This window comes from Gymnodraco acuticeps, unplaced genomic scaffold (assembly GCF_902827175.1).
Source record: "Gymnodraco acuticeps unplaced genomic scaffold, fGymAcu1.1, whole genome shotgun sequence".
NCBI classification, from domain to species: domain Eukaryota; kingdom Metazoa; phylum Chordata; class Actinopteri; order Perciformes; family Bathydraconidae; genus Gymnodraco; species Gymnodraco acuticeps.
Window position 1 is genome coordinate 647,633 of NW_022989890.1, and position 27,887 is coordinate 675,519.

Genomic DNA, 27,887 nt, shown 5'->3' on the forward strand with positions numbered 1-27,887 from the left:
GTTGAATTTACAAATTAACAATAAAAAAATATAAAGCAAGTTATTGTGAGGGATGGAATATTCAATATTAAACTGAATATATAAATGTAAAACGCACAGTGTGATTTATTTTCAGTAGGTCCAGAGGTCTATGCATTAGTTTTTCATGCACAAGGAGTGCAAGTTCACTATATTTATGTTACCTTATCCGAACTGCAAATATAATTTTTCCCTTAAAAAAACTGTACACTACTACACTCATGTTTGACAGTGGTGGCAGCAGAGTGTGTTTCTGCCGGTATTGAGACCAGAGAAGAAGAAGATCGAGCGGAGCCGGAAGGACAGTCTGACAGAAGGACGTAGCCGTGCTGTGTTTAGCTCAGAAAGATGCTGACCAATATCTCTAATGTGCTGAGGGCCTGCGCTCAGAGGAATGTAAGTACAGTAATGTTGTAGTATGAATGTTCTTAGTCAAGCTCGTCATGACAGTCGCCCTCTAAAACCTACACATTTGACTCAAAACCAGACTGTCATCGCTGTGCTGACCTTGTGAGGCCGAGCGATAGCTTGTTTGGCTAACACAGCTACAGCCTGCACAGAACACTCTTCACTATAGCTCAGTGATTTGATCAGTGTTCCTTATCATTTAAGATATCCTACGTTGCTTTTTTCTAATTATGGAGACAGGTTTTTTTTACAATGAGTCTAAAAATTGACACTAAGTAACGGTATTAATAAGTTTCTTACAACTAAGCAGTCCAATCAAGTGGAAGAAAAACAAAGCTTACCTTAGGTTTCATTGAATTGTATAGCTCTGGTATTATATTTACATTCTCTTCCCTTTGTTTTGCTGCTAAACATTGAGACCATTTTTCTAAAGAATGTTAATTGTTATCATTTTGGAAAGATCCCTTCCTAAATCAATTTATCTTGTCCCTTACTTATCATTATTACAATATTTTAAAATGTTCTGTTATAGATAACCAGTAAGTTATTTTTTGTATAAAAACACGCTTTTATTCTTTAAGTATGGAAACAGTAACATACAGTAGCTCAAGCATTGTCTTGTTATATTGTTAAAGATGTTTAATCCTCAGTAGATTTGTATTCCTAAAGAAAGATGTTCTTCTGTCCCACGACAGGGATCTGTAGCGCTCGTGTCAGCACGAACATATGCTGACTTCACAACTGAGGCTTCCTTTGAAATAAAGGTAAGCTTGAAACACAACTTTTTTGTCAATTCATAAATCCACATGGCAGTGTGTGCATTATTATTGATGTTTTCTTTCCTCCTAGAAATGTGACATCCACAAGTTTGAGGAGGCCCCGGCCACTGAGGTGGTGATGACCCGCGATGAGGGTCTGAAGTACTACCGCGTCATGCAGACCATCAGGCGTATGGAGCTGAAAGCAGATCAGCTGTACAAGCAGAAGATCATCAGAGGATTCTGCCACTTGTATGATGGCCAGGTTGAGTGCACTTTATATTTTTTTATAAAGTAAATGGCATTGATATTAAATATTATTATAAACCTAATGCACATATTTTTAAACTGTAAAACAAGTTTTTAAAACCTATTTAAAGTTCACCTATTATGCAGAATCCACTTCTTCATGTCTTTTCTACATCAACATGTGTCCCCTCTGTGGAAAGAGGTTCTTAAAGTTTCAGGAAAAAATATCCTCTCTCTTTTTGTTCTGATCCATTTCTATAAAAATCTGTCTGAAAATGAGCTGATCAGATTTTGGCCACTTTATGATGTCATAACGATGTCTTGTCTTGTGTAACCATTAGCCAATCACCAACCAAGGTAACCCCCCCCCCCCCCTTATCACCTGAATCTCCTCCTAGAGCACCATTGTGTTCTTTGTAACCAAATCTCTCTCAGAGGGGCGTGGGGAGGGGCTCCTTATTCTCATCTAAAGTAACAGACGGAGAATCAGCACTTTTTTGAAACAGGGCTGAAACAGAGGGGATTATGGGTAATGCTGCAATGATCTGTTTGGTGTTTGGAGCCAAACACTTCAGAGACATATTTTGTATATATTTGAGACCTATAATATATGGATGAAAAACAGTATAATAGGGGATCTTTAAACCGTAAAACAAGTTTTTAAAGCCTATTTAAGATAACACATATACCGTCATACATCATGTCAAGCTGTTTTTCTTTTCATAGGAGGCCTGTGCAGTTGGTATTGAAGCAGGAATCAATTTGTCAGACCATCTGATCACTGCGTACCGCGCTCACGGCTACACTTACACCAGAGGAGGGACTGTGAAGCAGATCATGTCCGAGCTCACCGGTGAGGCTGCAAATCTGACTCACTGAGACGTTATTAGTCTTTTTTGTTATTTTGTGAATGATTTTTAGATGCACACATACTTTTTGTTTTTCACTCACCTCTACTTTTATATCCTTAAATATTTTTGTTTTTCAATTTCCAGGCAGAAAAGGAGGTATTGCAAAGGGCAAAGGAGGCTCCATGCACATGTACACTAAAAACTTCTATGGAGGAAATGGAATTGTCGGAGCTCAGGTATATCACAGAAGTCTTTTTCAGTGAATCTATTATTGTTTATTTTTGTCTCGAGCTTGAGTCACCAACTAGCATGTTTGAACATACCCACCAAGTGCTTTAGACATTAATAACGTATATTTATCTCCTCAGGTTCCTCTCGGTGCTGGTGTGGCTCTGGCCTGCCAGTATCTGGAGAACAACCAAGTGTCCGTCAGTCTTTATGGTGACGGTGCTGCCAACCAGGTATGGTACAGAAATCAGTGCGGTGTTAATCAATGAGAAGAATCCTGTCTGTGTGCCATGTTAACATAAATGATTTGTGTGTTTCACAGGGTCAGATTTTTGAAACCTACAACATGGCAGCACTTTGGAAGCTGCCCGCCATCTTCATCTGTGAGAACAACAGGTATGGCATGGGGACGTCAGTGGAGCGCTCTGCTGCCAGCACAGACTACTACAAGAGAGGAGACTACATTCCCGGTCTCAGGGTACTCTTCTTACTCACTTTTTAAAAACCGTTATGTCTATATTTCTATAACAGCTATGTGGTTGAATTTTACTTGAAAATACGTGGCAGATTCACCCTGGATTAAGATCACGATGATCTCTGCAATTATTCAAATTCCTTGTGGTTCCCAGGTCATACTAGTCCAGTCCAAATAGGGCTTTACTTTACCAATTTGAACAAGGTACAGTAGGTGTGGTGAGAGCAGTTGTATGCCAGATGACTGAATTTAATTTGATGGATACTTGGTACAAATTCAAACAGCTGTCTTCAATACAGTACCTTGTAATAATAATATGAATACATGGGATTTTGATAGCGCTTTTCCTAATGCTCAAAGACGCTTTATGTCAAATCACACACAGCAGCCTGTAAAAATGATATTGTTAACCTAGCAATGCCATGATGTGACACTAGTCAAAACAAATGAGCGTTTCTTTAATGAGCGTTATCTTTTTCCGGTCAAAATGAAAAAGCATACATTTCTATATGCATTACCTGAAAGCGGCAGATCTTGATTCAATGACATTTGGGGTATTGTATTTGTGTCCAGGTGGATGGGATGGATGTTCTCTGTGTTCGGGAAGCGACCAAATTTGCAGCGGATCACTGCAGAGCTGGGAAGGTGAGTTTAAAAACTGTGAATTATAACAAGAAGGAAAGTGAGTTTGCTTGTTTCTCATCGAAGTTACATTTCTCCTACCTTTCATCAGGGTCCCGTTCTCATGGAGCTTCAGACCTACCGCTACCACGGACACAGTATGAGCGATCCTGGTGTCAGGTAAAAGATTGCAGTACTTGTTCAATTAGTTTTAACTGATTATTACACGTTTATTGTTTTTGAAGCCCTTATTTATTATTAATCATCTCACCACCAATGTTATCCTCCATGTGCCGCTCCCCTTGCTTCTGCCACAGTAGTCTTCAGATCCCCTCCTTCCAGCCGTAGTGCCCCCACCTCAGCGTAGGGATGAACTGAACACATTTTGATACGAGAAACTGGCTCTAATAATACAGGAGGGATTTCTCAAAGCTCTGAGAAATGTAAACACACCACAAACTATTGCAAAATGAATTCAATGTTGTTCTACTAGCTAAAATGGTCACAAATCCCTTCATCTGTATTTAGGGGATTGTTGTGTTGTTGTTTTTTTACAATGACCCCAAACTAATTTGATTTGGCGTCTGGTTTAAGAAAGACATAAGGCTGAATTAGTGCATCCCTGCCCTGATCTCTCCCCTCTCAGCTACCGCACACGTGAGGAGATCCAGGAGGTCCGCGGGAAGAGTGACCCCATCTCCCTGCTGAAGGACCGCATGCTCAACAACAACATGGCCAGCATCGAGGAGCTCAAGGTACAAAACATGTTCCGTTTGTAAAATTAAAGAAATGCTGCCACAACTAGTTGTCCACTGATTTTTAAACTTCCACCATGTGTTTCAACAATATCGTCAATCTTGTTTCTAATGTTTTGAAAAAGGATCAAGAAGAAAAGGGAGAGAAGCGTATTTTGCTGTGACCTTGACTCCCTAAAAGTCTGGAATACATGTTTGTTTTGGGGTTTGAAACCACAGATAAATAAGTCAAACTTTCTGAGGTGTTATCAATGCACCTATATCCCAACAAGATATACCTGCAATACATCCACATGTCATCTAGATCAGTGGTTCTCAACTGGTCAGGCCTCAGTCGGGACCCACTTTTTCCTTAGTCAATAGATCGCGACCCAACATTTTGAACCACTCAAATCTATTCAACAAAAAAATCATTCATTTTTATCTGAAGTTGTACCCGTGGATGTATAAAGAATAGTTCTACCGTAATGTTATTCTCCGTGGGGACTTCCGGCAACAATCTTGATTCTGATTGGCCAGAAGACTCGAAAAAATATCAGCAAAAATGTTTTATTGAGAAGATGATCACTACATGACCGTTTATGGTCTCCGGTACTTCCAGCCTACTGCACAGCGTTGGAACATCGGGCCTTCAAAATAAAAGTTTGACTTTTTTTCTTCACTCACAGATCTGCGACCCACTCGAAACGGGTCCGCGACCCACTTTTGAGAACCACTGATCTAGATAACACAAGCAATTCAGCATTTGGATGCCTATTTAGCTGTTTGAATACACTGGCTGCTGTGATCAGCGATAATAAAGTGTGTGTGACTGCATTTTGCTTTTAAATATAACATGTGAAAATCATATGAGATATTGTTTAAGAGATTTCACACAAAGCTGCCGTGCATTGTTTCAGCACTAGAGGGCTTACTGGTGTTACTGGTTTTAGCTTCTGTCTCATCACTTTGTTATCTCAGCTGAAGTAATCGCAACACAAAACAAGACAATCTGACCTCAAACACAGAGGCCTCGCAGTTTAAAAAACACAGTTTGAAAGTTACTTTGAGTTTTCAGCTATATAAGAAAATGGAAAAAATACAATACTTATTTTATTTGGACCAGAAACTGTCGCCTATTTACTGTATATATTCTCATATGGCGGTCATTGCTTATGTAAAAGAATGTACATGCAGTTTTAATTTTTTTTCTAATTGAACGCTACCTTCATAACCAAATGTCCCTTAGCTGTGCTGACTAAATGTCAGAAAGAAAATAACAATCATTTTCTGTCAGAATCAAAAATACTTAATTTTTCCAGGGGCAAATTGGGTTTCATGACGGTTGTTCCATTTTTAGAAAGAAATACAAATATATGATTAATACAATAACATATTTATATAAAACTTAAGAAGTAAGAATGTGCAGTCAAACGAGAAAATAAGATGTCATGTAGACATCAAAATGTAAAGTAAAAATGTCAAATAAAAGAGTAAAGAGCCAGCGTTTCGACTGCCTGACGCTCCGAGGGAGGGGTTAAACAGCCTGATGACCGCTGTCCTTCCTGTGTTGTCTTTAGGAGATCGACGTGTCGGTGAGGAAGGAGATTGAAGACGCTGCTCAGTTCGCTACGACAGATCCCGAGCCTCCACTGGAAGAATTGTGCAACCACATCTTTCACGACAACTCCCCGATGGAGGTGCGCGGCGTGAACCCGTGGACCAAGCTGAAGTCTGTTAGCTAAAGCTTTTTCATCCTCTCTTATCATCTGGTCCTCCACCCAACACTATCTGATCTCCCCAAGCCACTCACTTATACGCACTCATTGTAATTAAGACCCAGAGCTTAGACATCGGACAGTAAATGGATTTCAGCGCTGTACAGTCACACAGCCGGGACCATATTCACAAAAAGCAACCTTATGAGCATTTCTACTGCAGTGATGCATAGTCTTATGAAATTATCTCCCATATTTATTTATATCTTCTGTAAAATGTTAATATAAAATTACTAGTTTGCAAACTCAACACAATAAAGATCATTTATTTAATGTTAAGTATTAAATGTACCATCCTTGACGCTGGTGGATTATTTCAAGTCTTCCCCTTGTGAATGAACTTAAATATGTAAACCCCTTTGATGAATTGTCTTGGTTTTAAAAGGGAAGCTTAATAAATAACTTTAGCTAGTGTTTCCAGGATTATTGGGCTATTTTAACATTTAGCACTAAGTTGGAAGGCTTGGTAAATCTGGATTCAAGCTAAATAAATCTGGTCAAAACTAAATTTGCTTTAGATAATTCTTTCACTTTTGAGGTGTAATAAAAAAGAAACGTCTTTCCATCACTCCTCATCTTATAAAAACACTGACCTGTAAAAAATACTGAAGTGTACATGATAAATCGTTCAGTTTAAACACTGCTGTTACTAAAAAGATCCTCAATCCGGCCCCATTTTTAGTTTTTTAATATGTTGTACGTAAGAGAGGGCGAAGAATACCAAGGGAAGGGTTTGAAATATTTAATTTGATCTTGCCAAACCAAACGTGCCTGGCAGATCTTGTGTTGTTGTCCAATGTGTCGTCTCATGTTTGTGTCTCACTCCAGTCTGAGCAGCTACCTGTGCATCCGGACAGAGAGGTGTTTCAAATGTTTATTTTACAGATACTCAGGTGTCTGGTTTCATTTTCATGATACAAACAAACCTTTCATTGAAATATATATATTCGGAAAGACTATTATTCAATGACTAATGTAAATGTGTGTAAATACTTACACTCAATTACCACAATCTGTAACATCTATTGCAGTACGTTTCCAGATCAAAGAGGTGCTGGGGGAAGTATTGTTGGGTTAGCTGTTTGTTTGTTGTGCTCACAAGGTGTTATGTGCTTTAACAACACACCAGCAGTGGCACATTATTGGCTCAAATGGAGAGAGATTCACAGACATTTTGAATTACAGTCAGTTTTTTCCTTGCAAAGTACTTGAACATGAAAAATGAAAGTGTACCGACACCTCGGTTAGCAAAAACAAACCTGCTTATCGACACAGCAAGCTGCCTTTCAGTTAATGGCGTTCCTAAACATTGCAGCAATGCATTGTTGTTTCTCTATAATGTGATTCTTTCGGCAAAAAATAAGACTGACTTAAATTTAAAATGTCAATACCTGTCTTAATACAACAGATGCCCACAGTGTGAGTATTTGTTGTAGTGAACTGTTACATTGAGGGTGGAAGAAGACGAAGGGAAACGCTCCATGGAAACATTGTTTTTATGTGCACCACTGTAATAAAAAGACTGTAAGATACTGTAATCGTCTACTCCTCTTTGTATGTGTGTATGATGGGTGCATTTCCCCCAGCTTTAACCTCATATTCAGTTAACTCTGACGATTGCACGTCACTGTCAGCAACATAATTAGTGATTTATAATTGCTACAGGGCCTGTCTTTCAACCATAGAGGTAGCACCCTTGGAAAAATGTTGGCATCTAAATATTTGCGACAATAAAAGTGTTTTTGAGTTTTTACACTTGTGAGGTGGTCCTGATTAAAGACAACATTATTTTTACAACTGAGGTTTGTCTGATTTGTCAACCTGACCTGGTGTTTTTTAAGCTACAGTAACTGAGTTTGGACAGAAAGTAGACAACTAACAGGCTTAGATAGTGGCTCGATAGTTCGATTTGGAGTTTGTGTTCTTGTAACTTCATTATCTTAAATTCATTTGCATCTGAGCTCTGGTTCGGTCCACATTAATGGACTGTTTCAAATCAACAAGTTCAAGTTTTTTACTTTGGCTGGGGAACAGCCTTGAAAACTAACGCAGTAGTAATGCTAGTATCCTGTTGATAACAATGTGTTCAATGTTTGTTGTCACAATACTGGTGGATGACGTTTCACACATGAAAGGTGCTGAATGGCAGGTTTTCCAAAAACGTTCATATTTACCACATAGAGGTGGCTAGAGTCACTTCCAGGAGCCAACATACAGTGGATCACATTTCGACACCTTTTTTATTTCTCACAGACCTACGTTTTTTCTTAATGTTATCCTTAAGAAAATATTTAAGTAAAACAACATTAACAGAAAAGTTGGGAGAGGACTTGTATGATACTCGTTCAAAAGACACTGTACGGTGTATAAATAAATAACTGTAAGGGGAGATGATAGAGCCGAGGAATAAAGGTTAGTTGAATTATGGCAAGGTCATATTTTGATTTATTTGTAGGGTAAAAGAGGAAATAATGTGGTAAAAGGGAAGTGGGCGTCAGGGGCTAATTAGCTCCAGGAGATGGCAGTAATGCAACTATAAGGACCCAAGCTGTTGCAGAAACTGAATGAAGAAGAAGACGGCTTCTCAAATCCTGCCAGAAAGCCAAACACATTCCAGATAGTGGTTAGTCCTTTCCAAGGGACGACACAATGGAGTTTCTCTTGCACATTATTTTAAAGAAGGATCTTTTCAGTATCCTGTGCACCGCTCTCCTCCTCTTCCTCACCACATCTGCGGAGGAAGTGAAAGACTCCCAGTGTCACAACTACGCGGGAGGACACGTCTATCCTGGGGAGGCTTTCCGCGTGCCTGTGTCCGACCATTCACTGCACCTCAGCAAAGCCAAAAGTGAGTTCCTCTCATGAGTTCATCCTGAAGTACTATTTAGTATTTGCATTAGAGAAGTGCGCAGTGATTTATCTTCCTGGCAATCACAGCTGCTGCAGCTCCAGCATGGAGATCTGCTGTCAGGACAATGGAAACACACTGTCTGCAGCCTGGACTCATGTCGGATGGGCTGTTTCTTATTTACTTTAATTCATAGTTGACAGTAAAGCGTGTTGGTCACTCACAAATGAGGCCTAAAACTGTAGTCAGAGGTTTTTTGTAGGACACGTCATTCTATGAAATGCATTGGATTGCGTTCCTCCCTCCTCCCCTGAGACACCTGCCAAACATAACACTAGTGAGTTGGACTTGACAAAATAACTGAAACACTTAGAAACTATCAGTGGCCGTAAAACTCACGTGGTCATTCGTGACTATATATATTATGCAGTCTGCAGACAAATACAAGAGTTTAACTTTGGCACAATGCTTAGGTCAACTATTCCCCTGCACGTATTCAGTGTTGACTCTTTTTTTTTTTTGGATGTGGCTTCATTAGTTTTCAGACTTCTGACCCCATGGCTTTGCAGGGTTCCCCATTGCAGTTGAGACATAATTCCATGTATAAAACATATGCAACTTAATACAAAATGGTCTGAAAAGTAAATAATGATCATATTTGAATGCCAGATGTAAGAGAACTGCAAACAAATGGCCAACAAGAACCAGAGTCATATAGATTTAATTATTTATCAAAACCAAGATGCTTTGTTGACATCTCCATGGAGTGGTATTAATGTATACTATAATTGAGCAGAATCTTTAAACATCGAGAAAAATAATAATAAAAACATTTGGAAGAACATATTTAGGCAAAGGAAAATAATTGTTATATATAGTGGTTCAATGCTGACCAATATGAGTTGTATAATAATGCAGAACAAAATATTGTGATATTGTACATATATACAAATACTGCAGACATGGAGATAAAATGACAAATTAAAAGCAATTTTTAAAGTACATTTAGTTGCATTAGAGTTAAGTTTAAATCAACAACCTTATGACCTCATAACATATATTAGTGTTAAATCAGCACTTTAAAACACACATCCCAACGATGTCTTTAAATGACAGATACAGTTCAACTATATCTATTCCTTCCTACCATATGTTTTTCTTTCCAACTCAGTCTCAAAGCCTGCACCGCACTGGGAAGGAACAGCTGTCATTGATGGCGAATTCAAGGAGGCGAAGCTGTCAGACTACAAAGGCAAATATCTTGTCTTCTTCTTCTATCCTCTGGACTTGTGAGTAATATCTCAGACACACATTATTTATCACCCTGTTTGTGATGTTGCGAATTTATTCTGATATAAATGTGCCGTTTTTTGTTCTGCAGCACATTTGTCTGCCCCACTGAGATCATTGCATTCAGCGATCGTGTGCATGAGTTCAAAGCCATCAACACCGAGGTGGTCGCCTGCTCCATCGACTCCCAGTTCACCCACCTGGCCTGGTGAGACCCTGTTCCCCTACACACACAATGTGCTCCAAGACTTGAATGGCTTCAGATAAAACCTAATAAAAAGACGTCCAATAGTAGATTCTGTAGTAGACTGACTAAAGTGTTTACGGTTGCATCTTAGGTTTTCTTTCTTGGTCGATTTATATTTTCACGACTATTTGATTCATTACTTGGTCTATAAATGGTAATAAATAGCAATCAGTGTTTCCCAAAGCCCAAGATGAGGTCTTCAAACATCTTGTATTATCCACATCTCAAGGATATTGACTTTACTCTCATATATGAGTAAAGAAACCAGAAAATATTCTTAATTAGGAACCTGTCATAAGAGAATTATACATTTCTCAAACAAACAAATACATCTATTTATCATAATTGATTTATTGTATAGTTGAGGGGAGAAGTGCTTCATTTAGTTTTACCATTTTTCCCCCATTGATTGTATATTTTTGGTTTAATAATAACTTTTTTACAACACCTGAAATGTTCCTTTTTCAATTGTTGTTACACTTTTTGTTATTAACAGGATAAATACGGCCAGAAAGGAAGGTGGACTTGGCCCAATGAAAATCCCTCTGCTGTCTGACCTCACGCACCAGATTTCTAAAAACTATGGAGTCTACCTGGAGGACCAGGGACACTCACTGAGGTACGATTACACAATTACATGTATGGCCTTTATCAAAGGTGTATAGGCTTAATCAAACCCTGTTATGTATCCTTGAGGTGCTTTAAAAATAAACAACAGTCGAAGCAGGCATGAAACACTTTTTAACTGTAGAAAAAACACATTTAATGTTTCTGCATGTGGACAAATATGCTCCATAACTTATATCTCATAGATAGCTGATTCTTTTATCAACTATGCAAATGTTTGAGAGTACAGATTACAGATTTCAGTAAATCTTAAATCTCACTCCGTGTCCCTGTGTCTCTCAGAGGGCTTTTCATCATCGACGACAAAGGCATCCTGAGGCAGATCACCATGAACGATCTCCCCGTGGGAAGATCTGTGGATGAGACTCTGCGACTCGTTCAGGCCTTCCAGTACACTGACAAACACGGAGAAGGTAAAAGAAGCTAATATAAACGCATTACCTGGCAACTAATAGCCAGTTGTTAATGTATTATTCAAGCTGTTTTTCTTGTGTTGACTCTAATTGTCTGCCATTTTTTTACAGTGTGTCCAGCAGGATGGAAGCCAGGCAGTGACACAGTGAGTATCAGTGAGGCTGTGAATGATTAGGATCATTTGTCACTAACTACGTTGTTCTATGATAGATACATAGACAAAGTAGCATGTACTGTATATGCCATTTAGTCGGTGTGCAACCAGTTACTGCAACAACTAATACTGTCTTTTTTTGAAAATATATTTATATTTCATGACTAAGTTAAAGGAAACAGACTGCCTCCATATATATTGTTCCCTCACAGCAGATTTGGGGTTGGAGAAATAATTGGGAAACACATGGCAGAATAGTTTATAGCATGTTTAGCATATTTCTATTGTCAAGTATAATATTATAAGAAAGTGTAATTGTGAACTAATTGAATTACTTCTCTCCAACAGATCATTCCCGACCCTTCAGGCAAGCTGAAGTATTTTGATAAACTGAACTGATCTGCGTTACACTCGGCCCAGTCTGTAAAATACCAAAAGTCCAAATAAAGTGTTTTCATAAAATGCTGTCTGTCTGCTATTTTAGATCCTTCTGAACAGTTTTTGCTAAGCTCATGCCTTTGGATTACATTAGTGCAGAAGCCTGCATCACACTGGGAATAAACAGCTGTCATGATGTGAATTCACCCAGTGGCTGCCAGATGCTCACTAGCAAATTCTCATTACAAAGAGTCATCCGTACATTAGCATACTTGCTGGGCCAGTTATGGGACGTTTGGACTTGTTTGCATTGTATAGTGTGGTTAACACAACAGACGGAGTCATTTAACATCTTCAAATAAGCCATACCTCATATGGTTACACAGGGAGATGTCTTGAAAAAAAGGTTTTCATAAAAGATCATGGGATGGTTATCAGCCCTTGACCTGTGGCTGTACTGTATGAGGATAGAGGTTCTGAAAAATAGCGAGACCATGCAGGGCTTTAAACGCAAACATAAACACTGTGGGGATTTTAAAACCAATTGTTGAGTGTTTTTACAGGCGTAATATGTTTTATTTGTACAACATTGGCCCAAGATTCTGGATGCTACATTCTCTACAAGTTGTAAGCAAGGAAAAGTGGCTTGGTTGATAACAAAATACAAGTAGTTACAGTGGTCGATTATCTGTCTTGTGGTGCGTCCATTTATTGTCCTGTATGGTCTACTGAAAGGTAATCATTTTGTTACGTGGTGTGCAGGTGAAGCTGGGTCACGGATGATGATTAAGGCCTTGCACTGACATCAGGTAGTACATTTCCTCTATTGAAGCCATCTGTGTCCCAATGATGTTTCAGAATGTCTTGACCCTGTTCAGAGCTAAAGTATGTGTTCCTGGTGCTTACTACGCTTTGATGCAGTATGTCAAGATAATCGCAGCCTTGTCTGTCCCCTCCAACTTTTTTATTGGAGGTACAACTCAGATTTGCATAAATAGATCAATAAAAGTTTTTTTGAGCAATGCAAATATTAGTTTGACTGTCTAAAAAGATGCAATTGGGACCTGCAGAAGGACAATTTATCATTACATGTATAGAAATTGCACTCTGTCCCATATGGGTTAATCTTTACTCAACCCTAAGCCATTAAGCGCCTGGCCTGTTTTTTTTCCAGGTTTGGTTAATCATTACCTTTTAAACAACATGCAAATGAAGTACAATGATCAACACAATGATAAGGGGAAAGAGGAAAAGAGAAACAGGATTTAAAAGACTGTTGACCATATATGGATTATTGAGTCACCTCCTCAGTGACATATAAAAGGGAACTCGGTGATGTAGTTCTGTATACAGCTTCTTTATTCTTTGTCGGGGGATGTACTCCTGAGTAGCGAATGACGAAACAAATTTTGCTTATATTCACATTTCGAGGATTAGTAAGAAAAGGGAAAAAGGGGAAAAGGAGAAAATGGCCAGTTTTATATTACGGAAAGCTGAACCCAGAGACGTGTCCGATATCATGCGACTCATAAAGGTAAGGGAAATGTTAAAGTCTAATATTTTTAACAAAAGGAAAATTGCGACATGTGACTGGATTACTGTAATCTCTGTTAATCAATTGTGTTTCAAGTTTGAAAACTGAATTTGTGTTTCTTTGTTTGCCTTTAAGGAACTGGCTAAGTTTGAGGAAATGGAGGAGAAAGTTGTGCTGACAGAGAAAGGTTCTTTAACCCTCTTTAACATTATGTGCATACATTTACCAGGATTTTCCCAAAACTATTTCAATCTTCTTCATACATTATAATAAAAAAAAATGTCTCTTGCAGATCTCCTTGAAGATGGCTTCGGAGATCACCCATTCTACCACTGTTTGGTTGCTGAAGTCCCAAAATTGCAGAGCTCAGAAGGTAAAAATATATCTAACACAAAACTCTTTACATTTAAATAGTCCTATTTCAAAATACTTTAACCTTGTTAGTTTTACCTCTAATTTATGGTGTTTTCTTCCAGGGTACACTGTGATTGGATTTGCCATGTACTACTTCACATATGACCCTTGGATTGGAAAGCTGCTCTACTTGGAAGACTTTTACGTCATGCAGGAGTTTCGAGGTGAGATTGTCAACATGTGCTGTTATATAATGGTAGTAAAGGCTAATGAGTAACAGAAAGAGTCTTAAGGGGGGAATTTTTTACATATTCTCTATTTCGATAGGTTTGGGCATTGGTTCAAAAATCCTGAAGGTCCTGAGTGAGGTATGATAACCAAGTGTTTATTTGGTGACAGATGCAACTCTATTCAACTGTGTTCAATACTTTATGTCTTTGTGTTTTACGTTTTGTTTTTTTCTCCCACTTTAGAAGGCAGTGAAGACTCGCTGTAGCGGCATGCACTTCATTGTAGCAGAAAACAACACAAAGTCTATTGAGTTCTACAAGCGAAGAGGAGCAGCTGATCTCTCGTCTGAGGAGGGCTGGCGTCTTTTTGAGATTGAAAAGGATGATCTGCTGAAAATGACTGCCAAATAAGAGTTTATGTGCTGTTGAATGACTTGTTCTGACAGTTTGTGATAGCAATAATCATGTTTTTTTCAGTCAGACATTTGACCCTGTTTCTGTAATGTCATCTGAAATGTAGCAAGACCTCTGCTGAATGAATACTGATGTTTTGGTAATAGCTACACTTCTGGAGGCCTGTAGTGAGTGACACATTTCTTGAGTCAAAAACAATAAACTTAATTTTGTGTAACAGAATTTTGGTTCCTTTTTTTAAATGAATGAATCAGCACCTCTCTCTTATGTTGCAATCCTTTGTGTTGCCCTTTCCCGCAGATCAGGAACACTAGAGTAGTTATTTGAAGAATACATCTGCTGTTTTTGACTTTTTGCATTTATATTCTGTTCTTCCATTACAATAAATCCATACATTTTGAAATAACTTCTGATTTAAAAGATACCCAGGGGGTACCAGAAATCTGGGATTTTCACATAATGATTTTAGTTTAGAGCTTGACGTAAGTCTGACTAGGAATTTACTTTTTGTTGTGGTATTACAAATATCCTGTTACAAAACAATATGTATCCTCATGTGCGAGTGGCTTAGAATGACTGGTCAAGTTTTGAGAGCCTTTAATTAGGTAAAAGAAAATGGCATGATACAAATTACCATTACAATTTACCATACAGATATAAATCAAATTTTAAACAAATATATTGTAAAACTACTCATGTAAAGTAATAAGTAATACATCAAATGTGTACTTAAGTAGTAGTAAATGTTTTCTTCCAGTGTTGTTGATGAGATGTGGAATATTTCCTTTTTGTTTTTTATTACCTATGCATGCATCACAAATATCTTATTGGATCCCATAAAATATTATCTTAAGATGACTATTGGACTTTTTAAGTTAATTGACCAGGAGGCTGAGGTTCTTGTGAAGAAACAGTAAGGTTTAATGCAGTCAGGATGAAACTGAAACTGTGATAGGGGTTTCATTGGAAACATATCAGCTATTTGTTTAAATGTTGGATGCTCTCGGTTTGGAGGACATAGTATAATCTCTTTTTATTATACACTTCTTTGCTGCATAGTTACACGTCTACTGTTGGGGAAACGAAGCAGTTCTCAGCCCATTACTAGCTACATCAACCTCGGGGCTCAAACTAATTAAAATTAACACTGCATTGCACGTCTTGACATAACCCGTTAGAACAGCGGTGCTCACATTATGGCCTGTTTGGTGCCTGCCGGTGTGATTTCCACCACAACCCTTCCGCATTTTCCTGCTGCTCTCGGGCTGTGACGTGTCGTGCTGACGGCGGCCTCGGAGCTGGAGGAGCAGGGGGCTGTAGCATGACAAGAACTGGCTCGAGACGTCCTGCTTTGCTTTCAGCCGAGCTCCAGAAACAACCCATAACCCCTCCTTCTCCGCTCCTCTCCGGCCCGCCCAAATAACACAAAATTCCCGACTGAATCCAGCCCGAGTCTGGGGGAACCAGGCGGCCTGGGAAGCCGAGGTGTGGACGGAGGCCATCCCTGCAGCATACATCTGGTACGCGGGTCATTTTTTGCACCGGGCCACCCGTTTGCAGAGCTATGTTTGCATTTGTGCGTGTCCGTGTGTCTTTGTTTTTGCATGCATGTGGTATTTTAATTTATTTCTTCATTGTCACCGAGAGGCCGCAAAGGGTTGGGCCTTTTCTTCTCAGGCCCGGGCCCCCATAGAGGCCGTAATTGGTAATTCAGGCCTATCCTGTTAGCTAGCATTCCCGCTGAAAATATGGTTTTATATGTATGTTGTATATCCATGGCTTACGTTATTTGGGATGAAATACAAGATGTAATGAGCGTTATAGCTATCAACAGAATCCAATTAGCTATTTCTCATCGCCGAGGTGTATTTTCATTAAGTGTTGAATTAGCATTCGTCCAGAAACCAAGCTAACAAAATGGCGGATGCTAGTGTGATGAAAATCGGTTGTAGAAAACGAGTGTGTTTACCGCTCCTCCCGCTAGCTTGCTGCTAAAGTGTAAACCTAGACTAATCTTTCTCATTTATTTAGGAGTTTTATCCTCCTTCGTGCATGTGGGTGCAACATTTCTTTGCTTAAATGTGTGTTTTGCAATAAAAATCGGGGCTTTGCGTGTGTAATCAGTGCTAAAGCTGCTCCAGTGGTCAGTTGAGGACATTACCGTTAATCAGCTCTTCGTGTTTTACACTGTGTCTAGTCTGGCGTGAATGTGTAACACAGGCTAAGTTAGTGAGACCACCCTGGTTTTAATGTGTTGGCGGCATCTTTTCAGTACACCGATGCCCTGTGTTGTGAGCCACATCTCCACACACCGTTGTTATCATTTTCCACCTGGAGGTGGGGGATGGTACATTCAGTGGAAATTAAATGGCACCCCGGCTGCATCGTTCACACCACTGTTTACATTTCTGCACCCCCCTGTGTGTAACGGGGAGATATTTCGATCGCACATTATCTCATCTCCATGGTGAAGGAAACACTATTGCCATTTTGGTTGAACGATTTGTTTAGTTGTTGTAGCTGATCTAGTGATGCAGACAGTGCAATTATGCCACTTGATGTCCTTTGCGGCAGACACAAGCTAACACTGCACAACTGTATTCCACATGTTAATTTAAATGCCTCCCCTCTCATATATACACTCAATTCACCTGTGAGGTCAGATTTATTTAAAGTGAAATACATATATTTTTCATCAGGTGACTTTAACAAATCAAATACAACTCTTCATAGAGGAACCTGTTCATTGCAGCAGCAGAATATAACACGGCAAAGTGTGAAGTAAAACAGAGTAGTTGGTTGGTTTTAACAAGAACTCAACTGACAGCATAATATTAATTGAAGGTAATGTATTTTAGGACTGAGTTGCTTTAGGTTTCTACACTAGTGTTGATATGATTGAGTATTGTGAAGTACAAATTGTAAATATATTTTATGCTAGTTTTTAATATATGGGTATACTGAGTTGGACACATTTGGGTCTCAAACCAATATGTAGTGAGGTTTGAAACTGTCTTAGTCCTAGAAAACGTCACATGTGCACAATGTTTACGTTATCAAGGTGACAGCAGTCAATTCCATGTTTTCCTGAAAAAAACCCTCAACAGACTTTAAAGATGAATATATGTTTCAGCTGTTAGGTGTTGCTCAGGCTGCAGTAGCTGTGTAACACAAGGCCAGTGGTCTCTTTATCATGTGAATCAAATTATCAACATATCGGCCAAACACACATTAAGTTGCTTCTTCAAAAAGCAAAGGATAACAGGCTCATTGTGGCTTTCCCTTGTCAGATCTGTTAAATAAATGACTTGATTCTGTTCAGGTTAACATTCACGTTCAAATCTTGTTTGAGAATCTTTGTTTCCTGGATATTTCAAATCACATAAATTACCATGAACACCTGATTTTGATTATGTTTAGCTTTGTTTCAAACAGTTTTGTTCACAAAGATCTAAACGGACTTTCTATCCTTTGCTTTCAGTGCTCCACTAACAAATGCAGTGTGAGGACAATGGATGAGCATGTCACCAGGCTATCAATACATTCTGAAGAGCCTAAAATAATATTACACGGATCGGGTAATTAGCCATTTATTTATTTTTTATTTACACAATGTTTGTTTTTGGTATGTGTCAATTCTTATTAACATGTTAGAGTTTCAAAGAATTGTCTGGTGTCTGTAGTAAACCAGTAACAACATTATTAGGCGCATTCACACCGCAGTACTTTTCCCACAAAGGTTCATGAGAACTTAGTTCATGAGAACTCTTTAGTTCTCATGAAGCCGCTGACGTCACTTCTTCTTCTTCTTCTTCTGCTTTGGGTTTACTGGCAGGCCGCAAACCACTTCACGGCGTATACTGCCGCCCAAAGTCCCCGGCCGGAAGTCCCCGGAGTTGGGGACTGGCTTCAGAAGAAGCTGCTGGGAGTCCCAGCAGCTTCTTCTGAAGCCTTCCGAGTAAATCGCCAGAACGCCGACACCTATTCATCTCCACCGCTCCCATGTTTTATTTTGTGTTGCCATAAGTTGCATAAGTTGCGAGGATAATAAAATGGCGGCTTCACAAAACTTTTTGGGAGTTTTACGGGGCGTGGTTTGCAATCCGCCCAGCCAATCAGACACAGGAACCTTTTTCTCCCACGAAAGTCCCTGCTCTCTAGCAGGGACTGAAAAGGGGGTAAAAAGGTTCTCATGAACTAATTTTAGTACCGGCTCTTTTTGGTGTGAACGCAACAAAAGACTTCTCATGAACTAAGTTCTCATGAACCTTTGTGGGAAAAGTACTGCGGTGTGAATGCACCTATAGTTACCATTTTAAATAAATCCACAAACACTAATATCGTTATCTGGGTAATCCTGCTTCTTCCAGATGAGGGTGGTGCCGGCGGGCAGGAGTTTGTTGTGGAGCTTCAAGAGACAGTGTTGGTGTCCGAAGGCGAGGGCGAAGGCGAAGGCATGGCGGTTCACAGGTTCGCGCCAGACGAGCTCGTCATCCAGGACGCTGTCGAGGATGTGGTATCTGAGTATGTGCACTGCGATGAAGACGAGGACGTAGCAGTGGAAACCTGCGTGATGGCTCTTGACGGCGATGAGGAAGGAGTTGCCATGGGAGACATCCCTGAAGATGGGCTGGACCCTGAGGAGCAGGACGACGACGACCAAGATGGCTGCGGGGATTATCTCATGATATCCTGTAAGTTAACACATGTTTTCGCTAAAACTCACTAATTCATTAACATAAATATCATGTAAATGCTCCCAAATTTGGAATTTATACTAATCTAAATGCTTATTGTCATCTTCGGTCTATGGGCAGGTTAGTGTTCTATCACATCTCTGCTCAGTGGAGGACTGCGGCTAATGTTAGTTTTTTAAATACGACCAAATTGTGACACTTGTGTTTTGAACTTGTGACCGTGCAGCTTCAGAGTTTGTGAAACATTTCAGACTTTCATTTTCTGTTTTATATTAAGCATCACTGGTTCATAGCCACATGATTAACACAAGCAGCCAGTATACATTAACTGCAATAATTTCAAGACAGTGTTTCCCACAGATCTAAAATATACTTGGGGGGGTGGTGGTAACGGGGGGGGGGGGGGGGGGGGGGGGGGGGGTCGAGGTGATGTGCCTTTGTGACGTGCAACAGCATTAACATTAACCTTTCTGTTGATGGCTTGTTAGCAGACCCTTCATGCGATAGAGTGAACAGGTACAGGCAGAGCCCATAGTGATAGCCCTATAGTTTAAATCTACTACCCACAAATAAACATATGGACATGGGTTACTATTTTAAAAAAAATGGTAAATGTATTTAGGAACCTATCCATGTGATTTTAAGTAGGGGTGGACCTCAAATCCTCTAGGGGATCTGGGGGCATGCTCCCCCTGTAAGATTTTTTTTTACATGTTGGAGTTAAATGCATCAATCTGGTGCACTTTGAAGGGAACATAAAGAGACTAGATCTATGGGAACACTGAAACAGAACTGTATACATTTCAATAATCATAAAATCATGGCCATAACCAATAGCATACCATTTCCAATATGAAAAAACACTGAAACTTGTTTATTTATTTATTTATGGTTCATTTATAGTTGGGAGTGTGTCTGTGCTCCTGAACCAGCCTCTCCCTCCTCTCCCCCTGCTCCTCTTTGAGGCAGCAGCAAAGACTAGTTTTAGCTCTCAACAAGTTTTTAAAGTTACCTTTTTTCACCTAGTTAATTTTTTTATTTGTATTCATGCATATTTTACTAATCACTACCCCCTCAAATGGAAATATGTGTTAACATAAATGGTGACCAAACCGTTTGGGACCCACTGAGAACTTAGACTAAGTTAACTATCTAAACACTCAGAGTCCTTTACCTCACCTGAGCTGATCCCGAGCTTGAATGACACAGAGAGACCAATCAAGGGCTTTGATTTATGATCTGTATGACAGTGGCCATGTCGGCAGGCCACATCATGTAGACAGCCGGTCACCCTGTGTGAGGCACGCCACTTAACAGGCCAGGCCATTGGGAAACCCCCCGGTCCTCCCGATGGACTGGGTACAGGACAGGAGGCGTAGAGCGAGGGATCATTGCCCACAAGTAAATCGATCGCAGATGGCGTCGTGACCGCGGACGAAAAAAAGGGTCGCGAAATATACTTGGGCGGACGTTAATATACCTGGGCGTCCCGCCCAAGTATAGTCTATGTGTGGGAAACCCTGCAAGAATAATTGCAGCAATTATTGCCCCACTGTAAATGTTCCTCGTTTCACAACCCAAAGTGGTACACACTCTGTAAATGGGTATGATACACACTCGGTGGTCATTACCACCAAGTGTTCAATTTAATCTCAACTGCTAGTGTGTTAGTGGACCCGCAGTAAGAAATGTTGGACTCAATTCGTATTTCAGTAGTATTGAGGAACCAGAACTCCTTCTAACCCAACATTTTTGGATTTAATTGTTGCCACTTTATCTTAGAACTGACTAGCTAATATGTATTACTATTCAAAAGAGGACTATTCAGAAGAGATGATGTACAAATTGAAATGAGTGAAACTATTTCCAAACTTCATCTTCACTTTTAAATAATAGTGACAAGGTAATAATAGTGTTAATTTCGTCAGCTATTTTTTAATTTAGTTTTAGTCTTAGTCCTGTGTTAAATTTCGTTTTTAGTTTTAGTCGACTAAAAGTCTGAGCATTTTAGTGTTATTTTAGTCAAAGAAAACTAATTATTTTAGTCTACTTTTTATCAATGAAAACTGACATTTTAGTCATCAGATTATATAGAACATTTCAGTGAAACTAGTCTAGCCAAAACCAATAATTTGTCATTTTAGTATATATAAATAAGATTATATCTTGTCCTTATTTGATGAAAAACACAGGTTGAATGATTAAGAAGCTTTGCAGAGAGTATCTGGTCAGGTTTGTGGTGTTTGTACCAGCTGTGTTATGGCCACATTGCTTCCCTTCTGATAAAACAATGCATTAACTTTTTTTCTCCGCCTCATTGTAGCGAAAATGGGCCCAAATATCACATCGTTTCTTTCTCCCAAGCAGTGGTGGCTTTAGACTTTTTCGTTGTCAGTCATTTTGACGGACAGGATCGTAACATTTCCGTCATAATCCATTATTATCCGTCGAGTGCACAATTTATCACTCACTCGCGCTGACGGGGGGCTATTCGGTTAACGCGAGTGCGACCACTGCTCCCAAGCCCTGTTGTTGCCATTTTATTTTCTGTTAAATAAGGTTAGTTAGACCATGAGTTAGACCCGAGTCTTCCTGACAGTTCATATTTTGCCGCTGCCCGGTGTAATTCAAATCTACCGCCGCGCGCAGCACACACACACAGCTGCTGCCCAGCCGCAGCACGGACACACAGCTGCTGCCCAGCCGCAGCACGGACACACAGCTGCTGCCCAGCCGCAGCACCGGAAGTGGAACTGCTGGGAGAAAAACTGACTATCAGAGATGTAACGTTATCTTTGATAATATTTCGTCTCCTCATTTTTCGTCAACGAAAGTAAAGAGAGATTTTGGCATAGTTTTTATTTAGTAAACTACATTTTCGTCTCGTCACTTTTCGTCAACGACATTGCATGATGATTTCGTTAGTTATTGTTTACTGCCGTCGGTGCCGTCTCGTCATCGTCTCGTTTTCGTTATGGAAAAAAAGGTCGTTGAACATATTTCGTCATAGTTTTAGTCAACGAAATGAACACTAGGTAATAAGCATTGATGTTGTCAGAAATGACTCTCGACCCCTTGCATCATGTCTCTAATGAAATGTGTTGTGTGTGTGTGTCTCCTCGCTAGTGGACGAAGCTGGCAAAATGGTGTCCGAGGATGGAACAGAGGTCACAGTGGAGGGAGCTGTGGAGGACCAGGAAGTGGAGAAGGATGAGGATGGGCAGGAAGTGATAAAGGTCTACATCTTCAAGGCTGATTCTGGCGAGGATGACATGGGTGAGTTGCATTTAAACCTGTAAGAAAGTGATTGCCACTAAATACAAAATAAAAGAATATGCTTTATGCTCACAGTTAAAAGTTGTTGTTACATCTACCACTCGGCTCTAATAAGATCATAGTAATGTATTTAAATTGTCTTGTTTATACAAAGAACCTTGATCTGCTGTAGAAGTTATTAGCCAATGTTATTGTTTCTGGCTTCAACTGAAAACTGGTATCTTCAGGTCTTGAAATTATTTTAAATGTTATTTAGGTTCCAATAACGAGGGCCTCAAAAGTCTTAATAATGATTTGCTATTATACTTGAGGCGATATAGTGAAAATGGTGGTGAGGGCTCAGTCTCTCTGGGGTTGAAAAATAATGTGATTTTCCAAAAGTGGAAGATTTAAATGGTTTATTTGAATTCTGCAGGAGAATCGGTTGACATCAGCGACGGAGACACGGAGAGTGTGGCGTTAACAGAGTCTTCAGGCCTCCGAGAGAAAATGGTCTACATGTCTGTCGGGGATTCTCATCACAATCAAGGAAACCACGGTGAGTCTGTCGGATCCAACGACTGTGATGATATCATGAAGCTATATGTATCTAGTTTTAGGGCTTGTAAATGTAAGGCTCCTCTACAGGTGGGTCCAAAGTTTATATAGAAGTGGTGGGATACCCAGTAACTCATGACCACTTGTGTGACAGTGTGTCTCTAAGCAAGGACTTCATGCCTCTGGCCTGTACGGCTGCTTATGGCCAGCACCCCTTTTATTAAATTGATTTTAAGACAGCACTGGAAGCCACTGCATCAACCCCGTCTCTGAGTGTCTTAAAAAGCTTTACAGATGCCAGTGTTGTTTATTTTCCTGGTTTAAGACATTCTGTTGGTCTCACAGGTGCAGATGATAGCGAGAGTTGTGAAAACAGAAACGGTGCCGCCAGCGCTCTGCTGCACATCGATGAGTCTGACGGGGTGGATGAGATCAACAGACAACGCAACAAGAGCAGGAGACGGTCGGAGCCTCGCCAGGTGCAGACAGGTAAGAGCAACACGAAGTTCACGGATTGTTTTATAATCGTTGCACAATACAAATGCTGTTTAAATCATAACTCCTAAAGTGGAGCTGTTCAAAGCTCAGCAAGAGCTGAAATGATACTTGAACCCTTTTAAATAAACGTTATTTTGTATCACTTTGAAATGTTTGGTGTCATCTCTGTTTCCCTCCAGCCATCATCATCGGCCCGTACGGTCAGCCTCTCACAGTTTACCCCTGCATGCTCTGTGGTAAAAAGTTCAAGTCACGGGGTTTCCTTAAACGCCACACCAAGAATCACCACCAGGAGGTTCTGACGAGGAAAAAGTACCAATGTACAGACTGTGACTTCACCACCAACAAGAAAGCCAGCCTCCACAACCACATGGAGGTACACGCGCTGAGCAGCAAGGCCCCTTTCGAGTGTGAAGTGTGCGGCAAGGAGTTCCACCAGCAGGCGGCGCTGTTCTCTCACAGATTGCAGCACCACCACCGAGAGCCCAAGGGCCAGTCGCCCACAACGCCAAACAAAATGCATAAATGCAAGTTCTGTGAATATGAAACGGCCGAGCAAGGGCTGCTCAACCGGCACCTGTTGGCCGTCCACAGTAAGAGCTTTCCCCACATCTGTGTGGAATGTGGAAAAGGCTTTCGACACCCTTCGGAGCTGAAGAAACACATGCGCACGCACACGGGCGAGAAGCCCTACTCCTGCCTGTACTGCGACTACAAGTCGGCCGATTCCTCCAATCTCAAGACACACATCAAAACTAAGCATAGCAAAGAGATGCCATACAAATGTGAGCGCTGTTTCCAGACCTTTGCCGAGGAGGAGGAGTTAATGCAGCACGGACTAACGCACGAGGAGAATAAGACCCACCATTGTGCCCACTGTGATCACAAAAGTTCCAACTCGAGTGACCTGAAACGCCATATCATATCCGTTCACACCAAGGACTATCCACACAAATGTGCCATCTGTGGTAAAGGCTTCCACCGACCGTCTGAACTGAAGAAGCACTCGGTGTCGCACCGGACCAAGAAGCTTCATCAGTGCCGCCACTGCAACTTCAAAATTGCAGACCCTTTTGTTCTCAGTCGCCATATCTTGTCCGTGCACACAAAGGAGCAACAGTCCTCTCCTGAAAAGAGTGAGTCGGGTAAGAGGACAGAGACACACACTCCTGTTGTGTCGCCTAAAAAGTCTGCAGCCAGCGCGTCCAGCGCCGCTAGCCAGGCCAGCAGAGTCAGCGCAGCCAGCTTAGCCAGCAGTGTGACTGTCGTCATTGGCAAAGGACAGAAAGAAAGGAGAATCTACCAGTGCCAGTACTGCGACTACAGCACCGGGGACGCTTCGGGGTTCAAGCGGCACGTGATCTCCATTCACACAAAAGACTATCCGCACCGCTGCGAGATCTGTTCGAAAGGTTTCCGACGACCCTCTGAGAAGAACCAGCATATCATACGCCACCACAAAGATGTGGTGCAGGAGTGACTCTGACCGAGCCAAAAACTGTGCCACACAAAGAACAATGTCGAAGCAACCATCACACCCCAAACTCTGCACCCTCAGCACCACACAGGCCACGCTCAAACAATGTGGCATGTGTGGTGCTGCACTGAGTCCGTTCTGTTGTTTTGACCTTTTTTTGATCGTCAGCCTAATGTTTGTTCAGAAATGTATACACATGTACATAACACAATGCTCTGTCCCGAGTTAGCAACAGAACCCCTCTGTAGACTTGCACTTTTAACTGCATGTCCCTTTGCTGGTGACGGTGTGCATGGCAGATTGTGCAGATGTCTCTTTGTAGATATACATTTTTTTTAATTTTCAGGCAGCAATCAGTTGTCAATCACAATGGTCCTAATTATGTCTCAAGACTGTTCGATTTGCAAAACGTTTGCATGATTTTGTCATAATTTACTCAACAAAGCAGTATGGATTAGCAACATTCTCCCAGTAGCACATCCTGGTGAACATCATGATGAATGCTGTAATCAAGTTATGTGTGATAAGAATCGTGTGTGTATGAGCAGGCCTGTCACGATAACTACTTTTATTGGACAATATATAATCACGGAAATTATTTTAATCAACAATATTGTAATTTTAAAACTATTTTATGCCACTCTTAAATATAATATATTGTAATGCCCATATAGAAAGTTTAGACTTTGAAATTTCATTGTGAAAAAATACTAAAATATCTTAAATTGGATAAACCACAACCATATCAAGCTCTGATAGCAAAATGAACTTTGCTCAAGTCTTAAAATGGTAATGAAAAACTCGCCATTAATTCTGGATATAATGTTGGCGATATTCTTATGTTAAAAAAACATGTTTGTTGTGTTTAGCAAAAATGGACATTCAAGATTTTTGTCATAACATATACAAAACTACGGTGTCATTATGTAATGTATGACAAACTTAGGCCCCGGCTACACGAGGACGAAAACGGTCGTTTGCGTTACTGTTTAGTGTCATATAGACCGTTCGGCCACACGAGGACGACCGAATACGGCACTAAACGACTGAGGAAACGATAACGGGTCCCAAGGTGGATAGAACGGCATACGCAACGCTCTGGGGGGTCCAACGGCTCCGTGTGTACGCCCTATACGATCATTTTCTGATGATGATGAGGCAATAGCCCCGCCTCTCCCCACCTCTGCTGCTCACCCCCGCGTCAAAGTAAACTGCACACTGAATTCAGATTATTTATCTTTCTCTCGATATGGACATAAACGCGAGTGAAGTCTAATCTGACAGGACGGAGACACCTCTCAAACTACCTAGTTATAAATATGTTTATTTGTACTGTCGGCCATGTCACTCATTACTGGATCAGCTGCTGCATGAGACAGACACTGACGCTGTCCGAAGAGAGGGAGGAAAAAGAGAGGCTCCGTGTATTTTTATTATTATATTATATAGAGTCGTTATTCATTTGTTTTAAAGCTCAACAAAGAAGACCTTTGACCGACACTTTTATAATTTTGTCGGAAGATTTAAACTTTAATACACGTTGACTGGCGAAAAACTCTGCCCGGTTCCCTCGGCCCCCACCACGGAGAATAAACAGAAGGGCAACCATGCTTCTTCGCTGCTTTTGTGGAGGAAGTTACAGCGCCACGTACAGGCTCCTGCATATGTACTGCAGCTTCTCCAGCGGTTGGAGCTAAACGGAGCGGTCTCGTGTGGACAGACACGATCCGGTGAATATTGCGTGTGGACGGAAGCTTTTTTGCGTTTGCGTTAATCCTATGCGTTTAACCGTTTTCGTCCTCGTGTGGCCGGGGTCTTAGATTGCAGGTTCCTCAACAGTGCAATTACAAGACATTAAAAAAAATATTAAAAAAACAATAGAAACAGCTGAGCTCAGGAATAGTCTTATTGCCTGTGGGATGAAACTGTCTGGTGGTTTTTAGTCCGGATGCTGCGGTAGCACCTGCCAGACGGCAGCAGACAGAACAGTTTGTGGCTGGGGTGATGGGGGTCTTTTGTAATCCTGAGGGCTTTCTTCCTGAGCCGCTGGGAGTAAAGGTCCTCCATGGATGGCAGCTCCGTTCTGGTGATGTGCTGTGCAGTTTTCACCACCCTCTGTAAAGCCTTACGGTTGAGGGCGGTGCAGCTGCCGTGATGCAGCCAGTCAGGATACTCTCTATGGTGCACCTGTAGAAGTTGTAAATATCCATATATCTTACAATAAGTCGATATGTAATTATTGTGACAGTCCAAAGTGTGAGCGAGAGGAAGAATGAATGAAAAACAAAGCATCTGCTGTGCTTCCTGGTGCTCTGACCCCACCACTCTGTTAGCATTTTTGTTGTGTTGCTAAAAACACAAGGCTGGTTGTGTGCAGAAATTATAATTCTTGGCTTTGTACACAGGATCATGAACTCATGGATGTGTCACGATGGTGATGAAAGTTCACATATGCACCTCTATCACAATGCGACCAATACCCCGTCATACCGATGAGATGTCAGTTTTAAGTCAGTACTGTGAGTTGTTCAGAACAAGTGCCCAAAGCAGTAAAGACGACCCCCTGAGTATTTTGATTCCAATAATGCTACCTAGAGAGTGAGATCCCATTTGTTTGAAAAGGCTCATTTTGTTGTGATGACCATTAGAACTGATGACAAGCTTTTCAGGCAGATGGTTTATTTTTCAATGATCAAGTCAATCATGTCGATACATCTATTACATCCCAGCTTTTCTACTAAAACAGGAAAGGTGCACTGTCTGGCCTCATGAATCAAACAGTGTAACTGGAG

At 40.6% G+C, this 27,887-nt stretch overlaps 4 protein-coding genes across 6 annotated transcripts; all 4 read left to right on the forward strand.

Annotated features, from left to right (window-relative positions):
- Positions 1-272: 272 nt before the first annotated feature.
- pdha1a (pyruvate dehydrogenase E1 subunit alpha 1a) lies at positions 273-7,658 on the forward strand. Its single transcript, XM_034201308.1, has 11 exons — positions 273-414; positions 1,122-1,190; positions 1,276-1,449; positions 2,160-2,286; positions 2,429-2,520; positions 2,653-2,745; positions 2,835-2,990; positions 3,561-3,632; positions 3,721-3,788; positions 4,255-4,363; positions 5,923-7,658. The coding sequence occupies exons 1-11, from the start codon at positions 367-369 to the stop codon at positions 6,085-6,087; spliced, it is 1,173 nt and encodes a 390-aa protein (XP_034057199.1). The 5' UTR covers positions 273-366; the 3' UTR covers positions 6,088-7,658.
- Positions 7,659-8,662: 1,004 nt separating this feature from the next.
- Positions 8,663-12,162, forward strand: prdx4 (peroxiredoxin 4). Its single transcript, XM_034201165.1, has 7 exons — positions 8,663-8,968; positions 10,140-10,257; positions 10,350-10,466; positions 11,002-11,124; positions 11,415-11,545; positions 11,657-11,691; positions 12,049-12,162. Exons 1-7 carry the CDS (start codon positions 8,770-8,772, stop codon positions 12,097-12,099), a joined length of 774 nt encoding a protein of 257 aa, XP_034057056.1. The 5' UTR covers positions 8,663-8,769; the 3' UTR covers positions 12,100-12,162.
- Positions 12,163-13,352: 1,190 nt separating this feature from the next.
- Positions 13,353-14,832, forward strand: LOC117536352 (diamine acetyltransferase 1-like). The gene is made up of 6 exons (XM_034201179.1): positions 13,353-13,612; positions 13,748-13,799; positions 13,905-13,985; positions 14,089-14,190; positions 14,294-14,334; positions 14,440-14,832. Exons 1-6 carry the CDS (start codon positions 13,547-13,549, stop codon positions 14,605-14,607), a joined length of 510 nt encoding a protein of 169 aa, XP_034057070.1. The 5' UTR covers positions 13,353-13,546; the 3' UTR covers positions 14,608-14,832.
- Positions 14,833-15,768: 936 nt separating this feature from the next.
- On the forward strand, positions 15,769-25,970 carry LOC117536809 (zinc finger X-chromosomal protein). 3 transcript variants are annotated; one of them, XM_034201865.1, is made up of 8 exons: positions 15,769-16,130; positions 18,092-18,188; positions 18,981-19,304; positions 22,434-22,583; positions 22,999-23,121; positions 23,211-23,324; positions 23,466-23,609; positions 23,798-25,970. In XM_034201865.1, the coding sequence occupies exons 2-8, from the start codon at positions 18,122-18,124 to the stop codon at positions 25,096-25,098; spliced, it is 2,223 nt and encodes a 740-aa protein (XP_034057756.1). In that variant the 5' UTR covers positions 15,769-16,130; positions 18,092-18,121; the 3' UTR covers positions 25,099-25,970. The 3 variants fall into 3 exon arrangements, with proteins under 3 accessions (XP_034057756.1, XP_034057750.1, XP_034057743.1); XM_034201852.1 differs by lacking the exon at positions 23,211-23,324 and having other exon boundaries at positions 15,800-16,130; XM_034201859.1 differs by lacking the exons at positions 18,092-18,188; positions 23,211-23,324 and having other exon boundaries at positions 15,798-16,130.
- Positions 25,971-27,887: the final 1,917 nt, after the last annotated feature.